Source organism: Triplophysa dalaica, chromosome 4, assembly GCF_015846415.1.
Source record: "Triplophysa dalaica isolate WHDGS20190420 chromosome 4, ASM1584641v1, whole genome shotgun sequence".
Classification (NCBI taxonomy): Eukaryota; Metazoa; Chordata; class Actinopteri; order Cypriniformes; family Nemacheilidae; genus Triplophysa; species Triplophysa dalaica.
This window is the reverse complement of record NC_079545.1, coordinates 19066058-19080657: the sequence shown is the minus strand read 5'-3', so window position 1 is coordinate 19080657 and position 14600 is coordinate 19066058. Positions and strand designations below refer to the sequence as shown.

At 36.6% G+C, this 14600-nt stretch overlaps 2 protein-coding genes and 1 long non-coding RNA gene across 5 annotated transcripts; all 3 read right to left on the bottom strand.

The window, feature by feature from the left end:
* Positions 1 to 1511: 1511 nt before the first annotated feature.
* LOC130420013 (uncharacterized) lies at positions 1512 to 5626 on the bottom strand. 2 transcript variants are annotated; one of them, XR_008906568.1, is made up of 4 exons: positions 5459 to 5626; positions 1983 to 2088; positions 1795 to 1880; positions 1512 to 1688 (listed from the first exon to the last, which is right to left on the bottom strand). It is a non-coding gene; the product is annotated as an uncharacterized LOC130420013 (long non-coding RNA). The 2 variants fall into 2 exon arrangements; XR_008906569.1 differs by lacking the exon at positions 5459 to 5626 and adding an exon at positions 2294 to 2376.
* Positions 5627 to 6979: 1353 nt separating this feature from the next.
* Positions 6980 to 12069, bottom strand: usf1l (upstream transcription factor 1, like). 2 transcript variants are annotated; one of them, XM_056745853.1, is made up of 11 exons: positions 12021 to 12069; positions 11487 to 11607; positions 11283 to 11332; positions 10881 to 10996; positions 10642 to 10767; positions 10384 to 10516; positions 10177 to 10231; positions 10019 to 10077; positions 8855 to 8949; positions 7675 to 7803; positions 6980 to 7505 (listed from the first exon to the last, which is right to left on the bottom strand). In XM_056745853.1, the coding sequence occupies exons 2-11, from the start codon at positions 11540 to 11542 to the stop codon at positions 7422 to 7424; spliced, it is 903 nt and encodes a 300-aa protein (XP_056601831.1). In that variant the 5' UTR covers positions 11543 to 11607; positions 12021 to 12069; the 3' UTR covers positions 6980 to 7421. The 2 variants fall into 2 exon arrangements, with proteins under 2 accessions (XP_056601831.1, XP_056601830.1); XM_056745852.1 differs by having other exon boundaries at positions 8843 to 8949; positions 12021 to 12067.
* Positions 12070 to 12508: 439 nt separating this feature from the next.
* On the bottom strand, positions 12509 to 14300 carry thy1 (Thy-1 cell surface antigen). The gene is made up of 4 exons (XM_056745857.1): positions 14219 to 14300; positions 13592 to 13666; positions 13126 to 13455; positions 12509 to 12972 (listed from the first exon to the last, which is right to left on the bottom strand). Exons 2-4 carry the CDS (start codon positions 13629 to 13631, stop codon positions 12872 to 12874), a joined length of 471 nt encoding a protein of 156 aa, XP_056601835.1. The 5' UTR covers positions 13632 to 13666; positions 14219 to 14300; the 3' UTR covers positions 12509 to 12871.
* Between the last annotated feature and the right edge of the window lie 300 nt (positions 14301 to 14600).

Genomic DNA, 14600 nt, shown 5'->3' with positions numbered 1-14600 from the left:
ACTCTTTAGACATCTAATGTCTTCTGTGTCTTATCCTGAAAAGCATTTAGCTGTGATGAGAACAGTGACTGTGGTACAGCAGGTCACCATATATCACGATGCACAGTAACGGGCCTAAAATATTCCGTTACCTTCCTCTGTTTTACACAGAATAGCCTTATTGTTCTTCATATTCACTCTTTAGACATCTAATGTCTTCTGTGTCTTATCCTGAAAAGCATTTAGCTGTGATGAGAACAGTGACTGTGGTGCAGCAGGTCACCATATATCACGATGCACAGTAACGGGCCTAAAATAATCCGTTACCTTCCTCTGTTTTACACAGAATAGCCTTATTGTTCTTCATATTCACTCTTTAGACATCTTATGCCTTCTTGGTCTTATCCTGAAAAGCATTTAGCTGTGATGAGAACAGTGACTGCGGTACAGCAGGTCACCATATATCACGATGCACTTTAACGGGCCTAAAATAATCCGTTACCTTCCTCTGTTTTACACAGAATAGCCTTATTGTTCTTCATATTCACTCTTTAGACATCTAATGTCTTCTGTGTCTTATCCTGAAAAGCATTTAGCTGTGATGAGAACAGTGACTGTGGTACAGCAGGTCACCATATATCACGATGCACAGTAACGGGCCTAAAATATTCCGTTACCTTCCTCTGTTTTACACAGAATAGCCTTATTGTTCTTCATATTCACTCTTTAGACATCTTATGCCTTCTTGGTCTTATCCTGAAAAGCATTTAGCTGTGATGAGAACAGTGACTGCGGTACAGCAGGTCACCATATATCACGATGCACAGTAACGGGCCTAAAATAATCCGTTACCTTCCTCTGTTTTACACAGAATAGCCTTATTGTTCTTCATATTCACTCTTTAGACATCTAATGTCTTCTGTGTCTTATCCTGAAAAGCATTTAGCTGTGATGAGAACAGTGACTGTGGTACAGCAGGTCACCATATATCACGATGCACTTTAACGGGCCTAAAATATTCCGTTACCTTCCTCTGTTTTACACAGAATAGCCTTATTGTTCTTCATATTCACTCTTTAGACATCTAATGTCTTCTGTGTCTTATCCTGAAAAGCATTTAGCTGTGATGAGAACAGTGACTGTGGTACAGCAGGTCACCATATATCACGATGCACTTTAACGGGCCTAAAATAATCCGTTACCTTCCTCTGTTTTACACAGAATAGCCTTATTGTTCTTCATATTCACTCTTTAGACATCTAATGTCTTCTGTGTCTTATCCTGAAAAGCATTTAGCTGTGATGAGAACAGTGACTGTGGTGCAGCAGGTCACCATATATCACGATGCACGTAACTTGTAACTTGGACTTTGACTTTAAGTATATTTAAGTGTATTTTATTAAACTTTATTTTTCAAAACAGCAAAATAATTATTAAAAAAATATATATTATGGTGGCATTTCAGAAGCATTTGATTATCATGTACCTTAAAATAAGTACATAAACCTACACAATCACAGTAACCACATCAATTAAGCGCAAGTCTTGCACATTACTTTATTACTTTTTTGCATGTTTGCAAAAGAAAATGCAGTAGAATTTTAATCTGGAGGCACAAACTGGCATGCAGCACAGCTGAAGTACTTCCTGGGGTCCACCATTTTAGCGCACTGTATGTGGAACCATCGGTCACACACGTCACACTGGACCTGTAGGAACAGAAGTAATAGTAATGCAACAACATTTCTAAGATAAATAACTGAAATACAATATAGCATACTATCATGACAGATGTATACTTAATACAATTTTTACCCAAGCATTTTCTTTTTTTTTGGCAGTTGTCCTTCCTTGCCCTGCATCCTTCTCCCCACAATAGTGGCAAAGCTCACTGAGGTCATCTGGTCACCAATAAAACAATACAACTTAGGAATGGGTTTCATCTGTTAATCATTGAAATAATATACGATATCGTGAAAATGACAGAAATAAACAAATAATACCTGTCTCGTTTAGGAGTGTCAACGCCACCTGTTTTCTGTATTTTTCAGCCGCAGAGGGGTCATTTGAAAATTGAAGAGGCTCTCCAGCAAGAATTTTCTCTGCATACTAATAATGAGATAATAATAATAATTATAATAAAACATAATAATATATGAGAAAGTTTAATAAATTCCAAAAAGTTAACACATTCAAAACAACCTTTATTTTCAAATGAAATCCCAAATGGCCAATCTCTGATTCATTTTTAAAAATGTGATAATAATGGCTAATAGATGATGAAAACCAGTGTCTTCAGAAATCAGCAAATTACCTTAAAACACCTGCAAAGGTTTCCTGAGCCTTTAAATGGTCTCTCAGTCAAAAGAGTGAATATGAAGAACAATAAGGTTATTCTGTGTAAAACAGGGGAAGGTAACGGATTATTTTAGGCCCGTTAAAGTGCATCGTGAAATATGGTGACCTGCTGCACCACAGTCACTGTTCTCATCACAGCTAAATGCTTTTCAGGATAAGACACAGAAGACATTAGATGTCTAAAGAGTGAATATGAAGAACAATAAGGCTATTCTGTGTAAAACAGAGGAAGGTAACGGATTATTTTAGGCCCGTTAAAGTGCATCGTGATATATGGTGACCTGCTGTACCACAGTCACTGTTCTCATCACAGCTAAATGCTTTTCAGGATAAGACACAGAAGACATTAGATGTCTAAAGAGTGAATATGAAGAACAATAAGGCTATTCTGTGTAAAACAGAGGAAGGTAACGGAATATTTTAGGCCCGTTACTGTGCATCGTGATATATGGTGACCTGCTGTACCACAGTCACTGTTCTCATCACAGCTAAATGCTTTTCAGGATAAGACACAGAAGACATTAGATGTCTAAAGAGTGAATATGAAGAACAATAAGGCTATTCTGTGTAAAACAGAGGAAGGTAACGGATTATTTTAGGCCCGTTAAAGTGCATCGTGATATATGGTGACCTGCTGTACCACAGTCACTGTTCTCATCACAGCTAAATGCTTTTCAGGATAAGACACAGAAGACATTAGATGTCTAAAGAGTGAATATGAAGAACAATAAGGCTATTCTGTGTAAAACAGAGGAAGGTAACGGATTATTTTAGGCCCGTTAAAGTGCATCGTGATATATGGTGACCTGCTGTACCACAGTCACTGTTCTCATCACAGCTAAATGCTTTTCAGGATAAGACACAGAAGACATTAGATGTCTAAAGAGTGAATATGAAGAACAATAAGGCTATTCTGTGTAAAACAGAGGAAGGTAACGGATTATTTTAGGCCCGTTACTGTGCATCGTGATATATGGTGACCTGCTGTACCGCAGTCACTGTTCTCATCACAGCTAAATGCTTTTCAGGATAAGACCAAGAAGGCATAAGATGTCTAAAGAGTGAATATGAAGAACAATAAGGCTATTCTGTGTAAAACAGAGGAAGGTAACGGATTATTTTAGGCCCGTTACTGTGCATCGTGATATATGGTGACCTGCTGTACCACAGTCACTGTTCTCATCACAGCTAAATGCTTTTCAGGATAAGACACAGAAGACATTAGATGTCTAAAGAGTGAATATGAAGAACAATAAGGCTATTCTGTGTAAAACAGAGGAAGGTAACGGAATATTTTAGGCCCGTTACTGTGCATCGTGATATATGGTGACCTGCTGTACCACAGTCACTGTTCTCATCACAGCTAAATGCTTTTCAGGATAAGACACAGAAGACATTAGATGTCTAAAGAGTGAATATGAAGAACAATAAGGCTATTCTGTGTAAAACAGAGGAAGGTAACGGATTATTTTAGGCCCGTTACTGTGCATCGTGATATATGGTGACCTGCTGTACCACAGTCACTGTTCTCATCACAGCTAAATGCTTTTCAGGATAAGACACAGAAGACATTAGATGTCTAAAGAGTGAATATGAAGAACAATAAGGCTATTCTGTGTAAAACAGAGGAAGGTAACGGAATATTTTAGGCCCGTTACTGTGCATCGTGATATATGGTGATCTGCTGTAGGACTAAAAGGTTACTTTGTACATTATAAACATATAATTTTATAATATTATGTTCTTATGTACATTTTATAGCCTATAATGCATGTATGTATAACACGAAGCTCATTTATGTTCATGTTTCTTAAATGGACAATGTTTAGAATTGTCGTGATTGCTGTTCTATTATTAGGATAAAAGTGAATATATATATATATGTGTGTGTATATATATCTACATCTACACATACACACACCTACATATTGGCTATAAAACAATTACCATGGAAATCACAATAATTCCAAACGAATTAAATGAACCTGCTTTGTACAGTTCAATCGGCGTGTTCAGCTACCCACGTCACGTGAGCACTCTCAAACAGACTTTCTGAAAAGCCCGCTCACAGTAACGTGCACGAGAACAAAGCGCGTTATTGCCCAAGATTAAAAAGCTGCGCACGAGCACAAAGCGCATCCTCGCCCGAATTTACGCTCTTTGCGTAGAGAACTGTCGATAGGGACAACAGCGCCTACTAGGGTCACAAAATATCACGGGTAACAGAAAATTTTGTAACACCGGGACGGATCGGGTAGCGACGATCCGTCCCGTAAACACGATGTGTTCACCGCGTGCGCGAAAGTGCGTCTACTTCCGGCCGAATCAATTTACGGCAGTTTATAAAAAAAATGTAGTTTGACACAACTCGTTCCATACGGGAAATATTTTTAATAAACTCTTTATTGAAAATTGCACTTAACATCAAAAGACATTAAACAAATTACAATTTGTAATGGTTTGGATAAATGTAATGAACGTGGGATAGAATACACTACCTAAAAAAATATTTTGTCCCTTTTTTTAAATACCCATTAAAAAACAATGTAAAAATGATATGCGTCAGCATTGAAAAATATTTTTATTTATAAAATATCTTGATTTGTATAAAAACTAATATGTTTTATTAGCGATTCTAATAAAACATATTTACGGATGTACGTTACGGATGTTTCCCGAAAACGTAGTAACTCTGTGGGAGATCAATTGTTTGTACCAAGTTGGTTCAGCAATCTAGTTGATGACGCCTCACATGTGGAAAAATGAACAGGACGAAGTGCACAACTTCCTTACTTGAGTGAAAGTACAGATACTACTTGGCAAATATTACTCCACTACAAGTAAAAGTTGTAAAGACAGATTAAAAGTAAATTTCCTTTATGTCAGTTGTGCATTGTTTTATTGTCCTGTGCCTTATACCTCTGAAGCAACCTACTGAATACACTGAGTAGCTCACATCAGTTGTATTAAAGGAGTAGTTCACTTCTAAATTTTCCCCCATTGACTTTCCATAGTAATTTTTAAATAGTAGTGTGTTTCGGGTTTAATTCCAACAGGATTTACCATCCCACCAATAGAACCCATCACTTACAGGCGAAGCTCAGGTGTATGTGATGCTTACCGTTTAGCCGTTATGCCGATCGTTTTTATAACAATGTATTTTCGATCTTTGACTAATCGAAACCAAAAGATGATAATACCACACTTTCACATGTGCCTTTTTCGTCTTTTATTGTTCTATTTGCCTTTTTAGACCGCTATCAACAGTGTAGCGGCGCCTATGTTCACACTAGTTTAGCGGGGAAGATCCCAGAGTTGCCAGATATGCGTAAACAAATCTGCCAAATGGCCATTCAAAGCTAGCCGGAAAACCGCAAGCTTATAAAAATTGAAATACTTGGCAACAGTAAAAGGTCCTGGCAGATCGCAAGCCAGATACATTGAGCACACAGGAAAACCCGCTGCATTGAAACCATTTTCTACTTTTGGACGTTTTATAAATGTAGTGGAGTAAAATGTATGATATTTCTCTTTCAAATGTAGTGGATGAAGTACAAGTACTCAGAAAAAAAAAACTCAGTACAGATACTCAGGAAGTGTACTTAACTACAGTACTCAAGTAAATGTGAAAAAAAAACTCAGTACAGATACTCAGGAAGTGTACTTAACTACAGTACTCAAGTAAATGTATTTCGTTTCTGTCCACGTCTGGTAATGACGTATACTAATAAATACGTTCAGATTTAATAAATGTCTAATTCTTGCTGTAAAACATACATTTCATTTAAGAACTACTTTTGTTATGCTATCTTTGTTATCTTTTGTTTAATTCCATTCAATTTAATTCATTCAAAGTGTCCCTCTACATCATTCCGACCAGGGTTTCCCCAGGGTCCTAGCGCATGCAGATCAGGCGCTACTGGGCGCATGCGCTCTTTTATAAATAAACAAGGTTCTATTTCCTTGACAAACTAAAGGATGTCCTATTCACTTGTGATTTGCACCCATAGTTGGCTAACGAGGCTTTTGGGAAACGCACCCCGAGTTAGGTTCACAGAGTAAGTTACTACGTTTTCTGACTCTGAGTGTACCTCTCTTTTAGAAACAGGCTTGAGTTACCCGACTTTCTCGGGATTGACATACCTTGCATTCTGAAACGGAAAACCCAGAGTTTCCATCATTTCAGGGTTAATACACTTAGAGTTTTCACTAAACCTCCTTTTTAAAACGTGCCCCTGTATACATACTAGTTGAAGTAATTTTCTCATTAAAAAGTTGCATCAAAAAAATCAGTATGTCAGTACCCCACAACACCATATGTCACGATTAGAAAAGTGTTTTTTTTACTTGTGTACATTTAATTTACGTTTGCACTTAACTTATTCTATTCTAAGAATGTTAAAAACAAAGGAGTCGATTCAATTACATTTATAAGATTTATAAGGGGGAAACTAAAGTACTAGTATATATATCATCATGGTCCAGTTTCATGTGCAGGTTCAGTAGGATATTTTGAGTTATTAGCAGTAAAAGTAAAATGCCTTTTGTTTTCATTTAAAAAGTAAGAAAATAAGATTTACTGAATGTACTGACACTGTATTTTTTTTTAACCACAAATTATTGTACAACAGGGGTAGTCTAATCATTGTTTAGTAAATGCTTTATTACAGATATCAAACCAGAAATCAATGAAGATCATTCAAATGTAAACCTGCATTTTTTAGAAATGTCATAATTGAAACAGACTGCTACACTATATGATTCTACAGCAGTCCTACAAAAGGAAAGTCATTCTATGGACATGGATCAAAACATGTACAGATCAAACAATTTTTCACAACTTTAGTTTAGTAAAAATACCAGATCAGCCTGAAAAAATAAAACAATCAAATGTGAGTTCAAACAATGAAAAGGCAAAGGAGAAACCAAGGCCATGAACTAGACATGATTTACCACCTATTTCTGAGGCATACAAGTCTTTAAGTGTCTGTTGTAAAATAAGAGGCTGTGAATGTCCAAAATCATACTGAATGATTAATCTTGAAAAATGTGATCGGAAATGTGATCTGCAGTTCATAGAATCACTAAGAGTCCATTGTTGCCCCCACGATGCCATGCTGTCCTAACTGGTTTCTGATCATCTGGTTTTTTGATTTCCACTCTTCAACCTATGTAAAAGGAATAGGGCTTTATGAGAAAGACCAGTTTATTTAGATGCATTTATATTACCAAATAAACATAAAAATAATAGCACGGCAATGTTACTTCATTAAAATAAAATAGAAATACAACTAATGTAGATATTATAAATGATGTTCAGAACGCTGTGTGTAATACCTCTTGCTTAAGAAGCTGATTGTCCATCCTCAGTCTAGCCAAAGAATTAATCTCCTCTTCCAGTCGTGAACTGCTCTGGCGTAGCTCTTGGATATAGTCGCATGCCTTGGACAAGATCCCACCTTTACTCTTTATATGTAGGAGCAGAAAAGAATCTGAATGAGGGATTCCAAATTTTTATTGATATTATTCAAAGTCTATCGATTCGCATAGATCGGATCTATACCCAATCATTGCTCAGGGTACGTTATTTTAAACTTTTTCAAAGCCTGAACGTCATTGTAAAGTCTCACCAATTGAAGGACAAACAGTGTGGTATTCCACAAAGAATACGCTGCATAACATTCCTGGAATGTTTTTTTTTTAAATATATGATCACTATATTACCACTGCTGTATATCTGGTCGATGTATTGAATAAAATACCAACACCCAATCAAGAACCCCGTATTCAGCAAACGAGCGGCATCTTGTATTGCCTTCTCAAAAGGGTAGAATTGTTTTCCCGTTCATTCTCCTGCACTCCTTCCCTTCCTGTTGGAACAATGTTCCTAATTCGCTTAATTGCTCCCTGAACTCTCTGTAAGTTGCTTAGGATAAAAGTGTCGCAAGCCACGAGGGCAGAGTCGCAAGGTAATTTCCCGAAATTGTATTATTAGAAATAGTGTATGTAATCAATAAGTTTAACAAAATATACAGATATTAGTTAGGTTAAAAATAAAACCAAGCAACTAAATATGCCATCAGCTAGAATTTCCTCAAAGGCAATTTAATGTCACATTAACGACATTAGCAACAACCGCATTAGGTTAGGTACATCAAGTCCATCTAAAGCATTCGAATCAGTTTGATGAAATTCGACCAGCTGTAGTAATTGATAATACTTTGTGTATAACAGCAAGTAAAGTACTGAGTAAATAACTATAGAATAATATTGTTTAGACGTTCCCTTTTGTCTTTTCATCATGCGCGTTTGGGTAGAATAGGTGCATGTGTGCATTTGCAAGCAACGTTTGTATTCTTTAACCACCTCCGATGATATTGGGGGTCTCGAGTCACTGGCACTGGTATTTTGGGGGTTGCAGGCTGAAAAGTTTGGGAACCCCTGTGCTAAATGACTAAAATGTAAATGTAAAATGTAAATGTAATTGAAATGGTTGTACTCTTACTTGTAGACTTACTTGACCATTTTTGGTCGCGTCTATATTGCAATCTGGAATGGTTTTGGAAAGCTGGACAATCCAATTGTTAATCTTGTCTCTGCGTCTGCGTTCCACTGAAAAACAATGTCACACCTTATTTTAGAATCATAAGGAGCTTTATGTCCAAGTATGTTTAACCACACACAAGGAATTTGAGTTGAGGACAGGAGCATATTGCAGAAGAAAGTGTATACATGGTGCAAACATAGATGAAAGAGATGAAATATACATTAAGATAGAACATTTTAAATGAAATAAGAACAATAATGCACTATATTCAAAAGTGAAAAAAAATAGACAAAAACAACATATAATTGTTTAAATGAATGTGCAGATGTGTTATATACAGGTTTACTGTGTTGTTTCTTGCAATAAAGAATATATTGTAAGTTCTTTCTTCACAGAAAGAATACATAATATTTGTTATATTTTAGGGGGATTTTATGCCTTTATTTGGACAGGGAAGTAGAGAGCTAAAGAAAGTTTTGGGCAGAGACAAAGAGTGGAATCAGCAAAAGACTCTTGAGATAAGAATTGTACTCAGGTCACCGTGAGTACACAGGCTCTAAATATGTTATCTCCTTCCGCGAAAATGCAAAAGCGTGATGACATCTATGTCCTGAGTTAGCAGCCGTAGTGCTTTTGAAAAAAGGGGGGGTGGACTGAGCCGTGGGTTGCAATTCATAACCTCACTGCTAGTTTCCGCTGAATGTCACAACTGGACCTTTAACATATAAAACTTTCTATTTAACAAATTATTAAACAAAATTCCATGTTTATCTTGTTAGAACCTTGTGTCTTGACTTAAAGATGTTAAGAAAATGATAATCTAAAAATCCCTGAAAGGTTTATTTCATTTGCAATAATTTACTCATGTGGCACGCAGCCTTATAACAAGCTGGATAATATAAACATTTACATTTGGCAGAATTTAAATAATATAGATCCTGCAAGCTGTCATTGATGAATAATCCCCTTCAGTGTGATACAAGACCTGCTCACCTTGTCAGGTTTTCTTTTGCAACAACAACCTGCTGGCTATAGATATCCCTTACTTAATAGATAATAAAGATAGATAACAATAGAAAAATAGATAATATCTAGTGTTTTACGACTATAAAGATCTTTAATAAAAGAAATAACCTTCATTGTGTTGGGCCCTCCGCTTGTCATCCCTGGATGTGCGCTGCGTTCCTGGCTTACTGTGACATCAGCAATAATAAAAGATTTGTTGAAAACAAAAAGATTACTATAATCAGACATTTTGTTTTGTATATGTGGATGTGATATAAAGCATGAACCTCTGTTGAGTTGTGGCTAGAACATCCTGAGGTGACATCATTACATAAAGTTGACCTGGCAGGAAAAGAGAGAAAAGCATTAATACAATATACCTCTGACATGGTTGACCATCTGTTTCATTAGATATTACCTAAAAGGTAATACACACACATACACACAATTGGGTTACATATGACGCAATGGTGGATAATAGATTTTTGTATTACCTGTAGGGGTGGGTTGAGAAATTATCGAATCTGCTGTATGGACATTGGTTACCATGGTTCCAGCAGCTGCATCAGCTATGGTAGCGGGATAGTAGTACTGAGTTTCAGATGCCTCTCCTTCCAGACTATCAGACTGAAAGATTACAGCCGGTAAGCACATGAGGACACGTCATCTTCCTTATAAAAACCTTTTCAGCATCATTAAACCATAGAACACTACAATTCTTTTGAGCATGTTAGACAAAATAGCAGTCCAACCTGGGTTACAGGTTGGGTTATAGAGTGTGTTGCTGTGGGAAACCCAGTGACCACACTGACTGCCGCGGCCCCATCTGCCTGTTCTTCAACCTGTCCATCAGCCAAATGAATCACCCGGTATGTTACCTGAAGCATGAAGGGAATGGCCTTAATCATTATGTTCCAATCATATCTGTATTTACAATACAACGTACACTAACTGAAAAAGACTGACAAGTCTATGGCTAAGATGAACTTGCCTGCCCTCCTGTTCCTTCTGTTTTGAACAGATACTTGATTTGCTGATCTGCTGAGAATGTGGCTCCTGTCTGAATGGTTGCGATAGCCATTGGGTCATCTGCTGTTGCAACACCACCTGGTAAAGCGGAAGTAAGAGGTTATTGTTCTGTGACCTAGTCTAACAGGTCCAACAAGTCCTAAAACAACTGGATATAATTTAGTGTGTCATGCTCAAAATTAAATTGACTATTGCTGTTTAATGATCACGCATCTTAGATGTAGTCTGAAGGAGGTATATCGTGTAGGAGGTGGTTTGATTTATACTAGCTTTACTGTTCCTGTTCATTGCTATAAAGCTTATATATATATAAACTTCGCTCGCAACACAGGTCCTCAAACAATAGATAGTTCAAAGACCTCACCCTCCTGCAGTATGGGAGAATCCCCATTAGGATCAGGACTTCTCTGTTCTCTGTAAAATGGAAATCGATAAATTATCAACTGTAAACGTTTACAAAACTGTTCTGCATTTTCAGAAATGCAACATCAACAATGAGCTTTACAACTTTGAACAGCATAATGAACATGATATTTTTATCCAGACTCATACTGAAATGAAAACTCACTTCATCCTCGTGTGTTGGGTTTCACCTTTGAGGTCCGCGCAAACGAAAGAAATCATGCAATGGAAAAGGAGGCAACAACAAGTTATCAGTGGACCGAAACAACAAGCGATGAGTGTAGGATCTGTGGAGACACACGCGTTTTCTCTTTTTTAAACATTATATTGCTGGCGAGATATCATAATGTTGTGTATATACCGTGTGTTACATCGGTTCTATACCGAACCGATGTAACGTTAACGTTATTGGTTAAAAAACGACGGCGTTTTGTATCAGACATTTTTATTGTCACCGTGACATTATTACACCAGAATCACTAATATAGATTAAAACAAAAAGCAGTTTTTTGGCCAAAAGCAAACAATAACTTTAGCATTTATGCTATGCTAACAGAAATACATTAAACATAGTCCAAAAAGCTTGCGATGAACAATAACACGGAAAATATATATAATATCCGCAAGTCGTATTACAACATCCTAAAAATAATTATTAAAAAGTATATAATAAAACGAAGACTTATGGCTGAAGACGTACCTGTTTATCTGCAACAACAAACACAAACGTTACGCATCTTCTCCGCGCATGCGCGGTATTTTTAACGTCTAGCGTTTGCGCAGACATTATTGGCGTTGGTCACGAGAGGGAGCCAAATACACTATAATGACACCAATCACAGCTGGTGTAAGCAAACTTTCTTATTAAATTACTTTATAGTTACTGTTACGTTTGTAATGCGGTTTACAAGAACACAGATAGAACGTACCTTACAGCTACGCTGTTTTATATTTCACTGGTTTGCACTATCTGCCATTACCCATCTTTTTTTATTTAATATCCCTGCTTGTAATAGTTGTATTTTACATATATATAATAATCTATATTCATTTTTTTTTTATATATAAATATTTTTTATTCTGTGAAGTGTTATTTGTATGTACCATGGGACTGAGAGGAACGCAATTTCAATCCTCTATTTGTATGTACTGTACATGTGGCAGAATTGACAATAAAGCAGACTTTGACATTTTTTACTTTGACAATAGCATCTCCTTTATTAATATATTGGCCCCATCTGACTACATTTGTAATATTTTTATTCCATATATTTCATAATTCTTAAAATAATTGCAACATCACCAAACAATTTAATTCACAACAAAACCAAATTAACACATGATACTTTAACATGATATTTAAGGTATTTTTGACATGCATCACACAACAGTGTTTTGAACAACAGCATTAACCCAGGTCTGAGTGTAGAAAGCCCCAATAGAACCAAAAAAAAAAATTAACCTTTCTTGTTAAACAGGAGTACAAGCTATAAATATGATAATTTTGTTTTGGGGTAGTGGTGTACCACAAGATCCATTCAATGTCACAGCTCACAGAAGCTCTAACATTAGTGGGGAGGTGATGAAAACTAGCAGGAACACTACTGCACTGTGCTGCAGGGTACAATAAGCGGAACAATAGGCTAGGTTACCTGTGAAAAAAAAAAATATATAAATACAAATGACATGGTGCATTACATTTTTCCACTACCAGGGAAATCTAGTCATAGTTTGAATTAAAAAAAAAAAAAAAAACGCCTGTCTTTAGAAATATCAACAGTGAAAAACTTGTTATTTTGCCTTACGTTTATCCACAGTTGATGTCAACGTTGTCGCTTGCTTTTCAGTCTGTTTGATGTTGCAGGTGAAGTCTTGGGGTTTGTCACTTGAGAAACCAGTTAGATTCAGACGACACATGTTCGGTTCAAAAGCGATTTTGGTTCGCCCCTTGAAGGTGCTCTCTGCGTCCATACCGGCATTGGAGGAGGCCACCAATTTCCCCTCTGACGTAAAGTTGCAAACACTGATCTTGGGGTCTGGAGTTGGAGCTGGAGTAAACTTGCAGATCATTTGAAGGTTTTGCTCCTTGGTCAAGCAGGATGTAATTACAAGTGAAGTCTGGGCAGTAGCAATGCCTGGAAAATGATAACATTAACTTAGAACTATTTTTTATCTTGGTTAAAATGTAGCAGATAGTGATGTGGCATCTGAGCTATAAAAAAAAAATAGCAAATAAGCAGAATCTGAGCAGATGGAGAAATGCTACTTTACCCAACAGACCAAATGTGGCAAGAACAGTATAGCACATCATCTTTCGTCACCTTGAAATAAACGGCACAGTGGAACCTGGAGATGACACAAAACAACCAAACACTTATAAATCAATACATGCATCAAACACTCAGTGACAGTGTTTTGAGTGTGTTCCGCTTTAAAATGTTTAAATAAGAGGTCATTTCATATAGGCCTAACAGTTTAGTGCTAAATAGTTGATGTAATACGATTGGGTAATCGGAGTAGGCAATCTGAGAACATAAAAACAATCAGACACTCCATAGAAGGCAACGTTGCAGCTCAAAAGCGGGCAAGACTGAACTCGTTAAGATTATTTAGAAATGCACCCTTCGAAAGGAATTCCGTTTTTGAAGTTTTCTGCAGGAAAAAAATTAACATGGCGCCACACCTTAAGGAAATTAGATATACATTTTCTACATAATTCCACTTTTACGTAAAGTCATATAAGAGAAATCAAGGTTGCTCAGTTCGCCCTATTTTTGTTGTTGCTGTTTTGCAAGCATAGTCGATCTTTCTGGCTGTTTTAAATGTTCACATTGATATAGAATAGCTGTGGTTCAGGATGCAAAAAAGAATTAAAGGAAATAGAGATTGTTGCCTCACCTTTACCGCTTTCGGATGCTGTAGCTAGTCCGTCTTAGTTCCCTAAATGAACGCAAGTGAATGATGCACGCCCATCACCGCTTTATCAGCAATCAGCCTGCACTTTTTTTGGGGACACACGTGATTTTGCCAAACGTTCTTGTTTTTGAAAACAACAAGTACTCAGTCTATAAATAAGATGGGCAAAATACTTTAAGCAGCCTTTACAAAATTAGTTTCAAATATTAAAAGCGAATTTATTAAGTGTGCTTATTTTAAATTATATATTTTATTAAGTGTGTATTTTTTAAATAATTAAATGTAACACAAGGTATACATTCACACTAACGTCTCTTCACAGTTCTTGTTGCTCAAATGACCATGTGGAAGAACTTTAGGACTA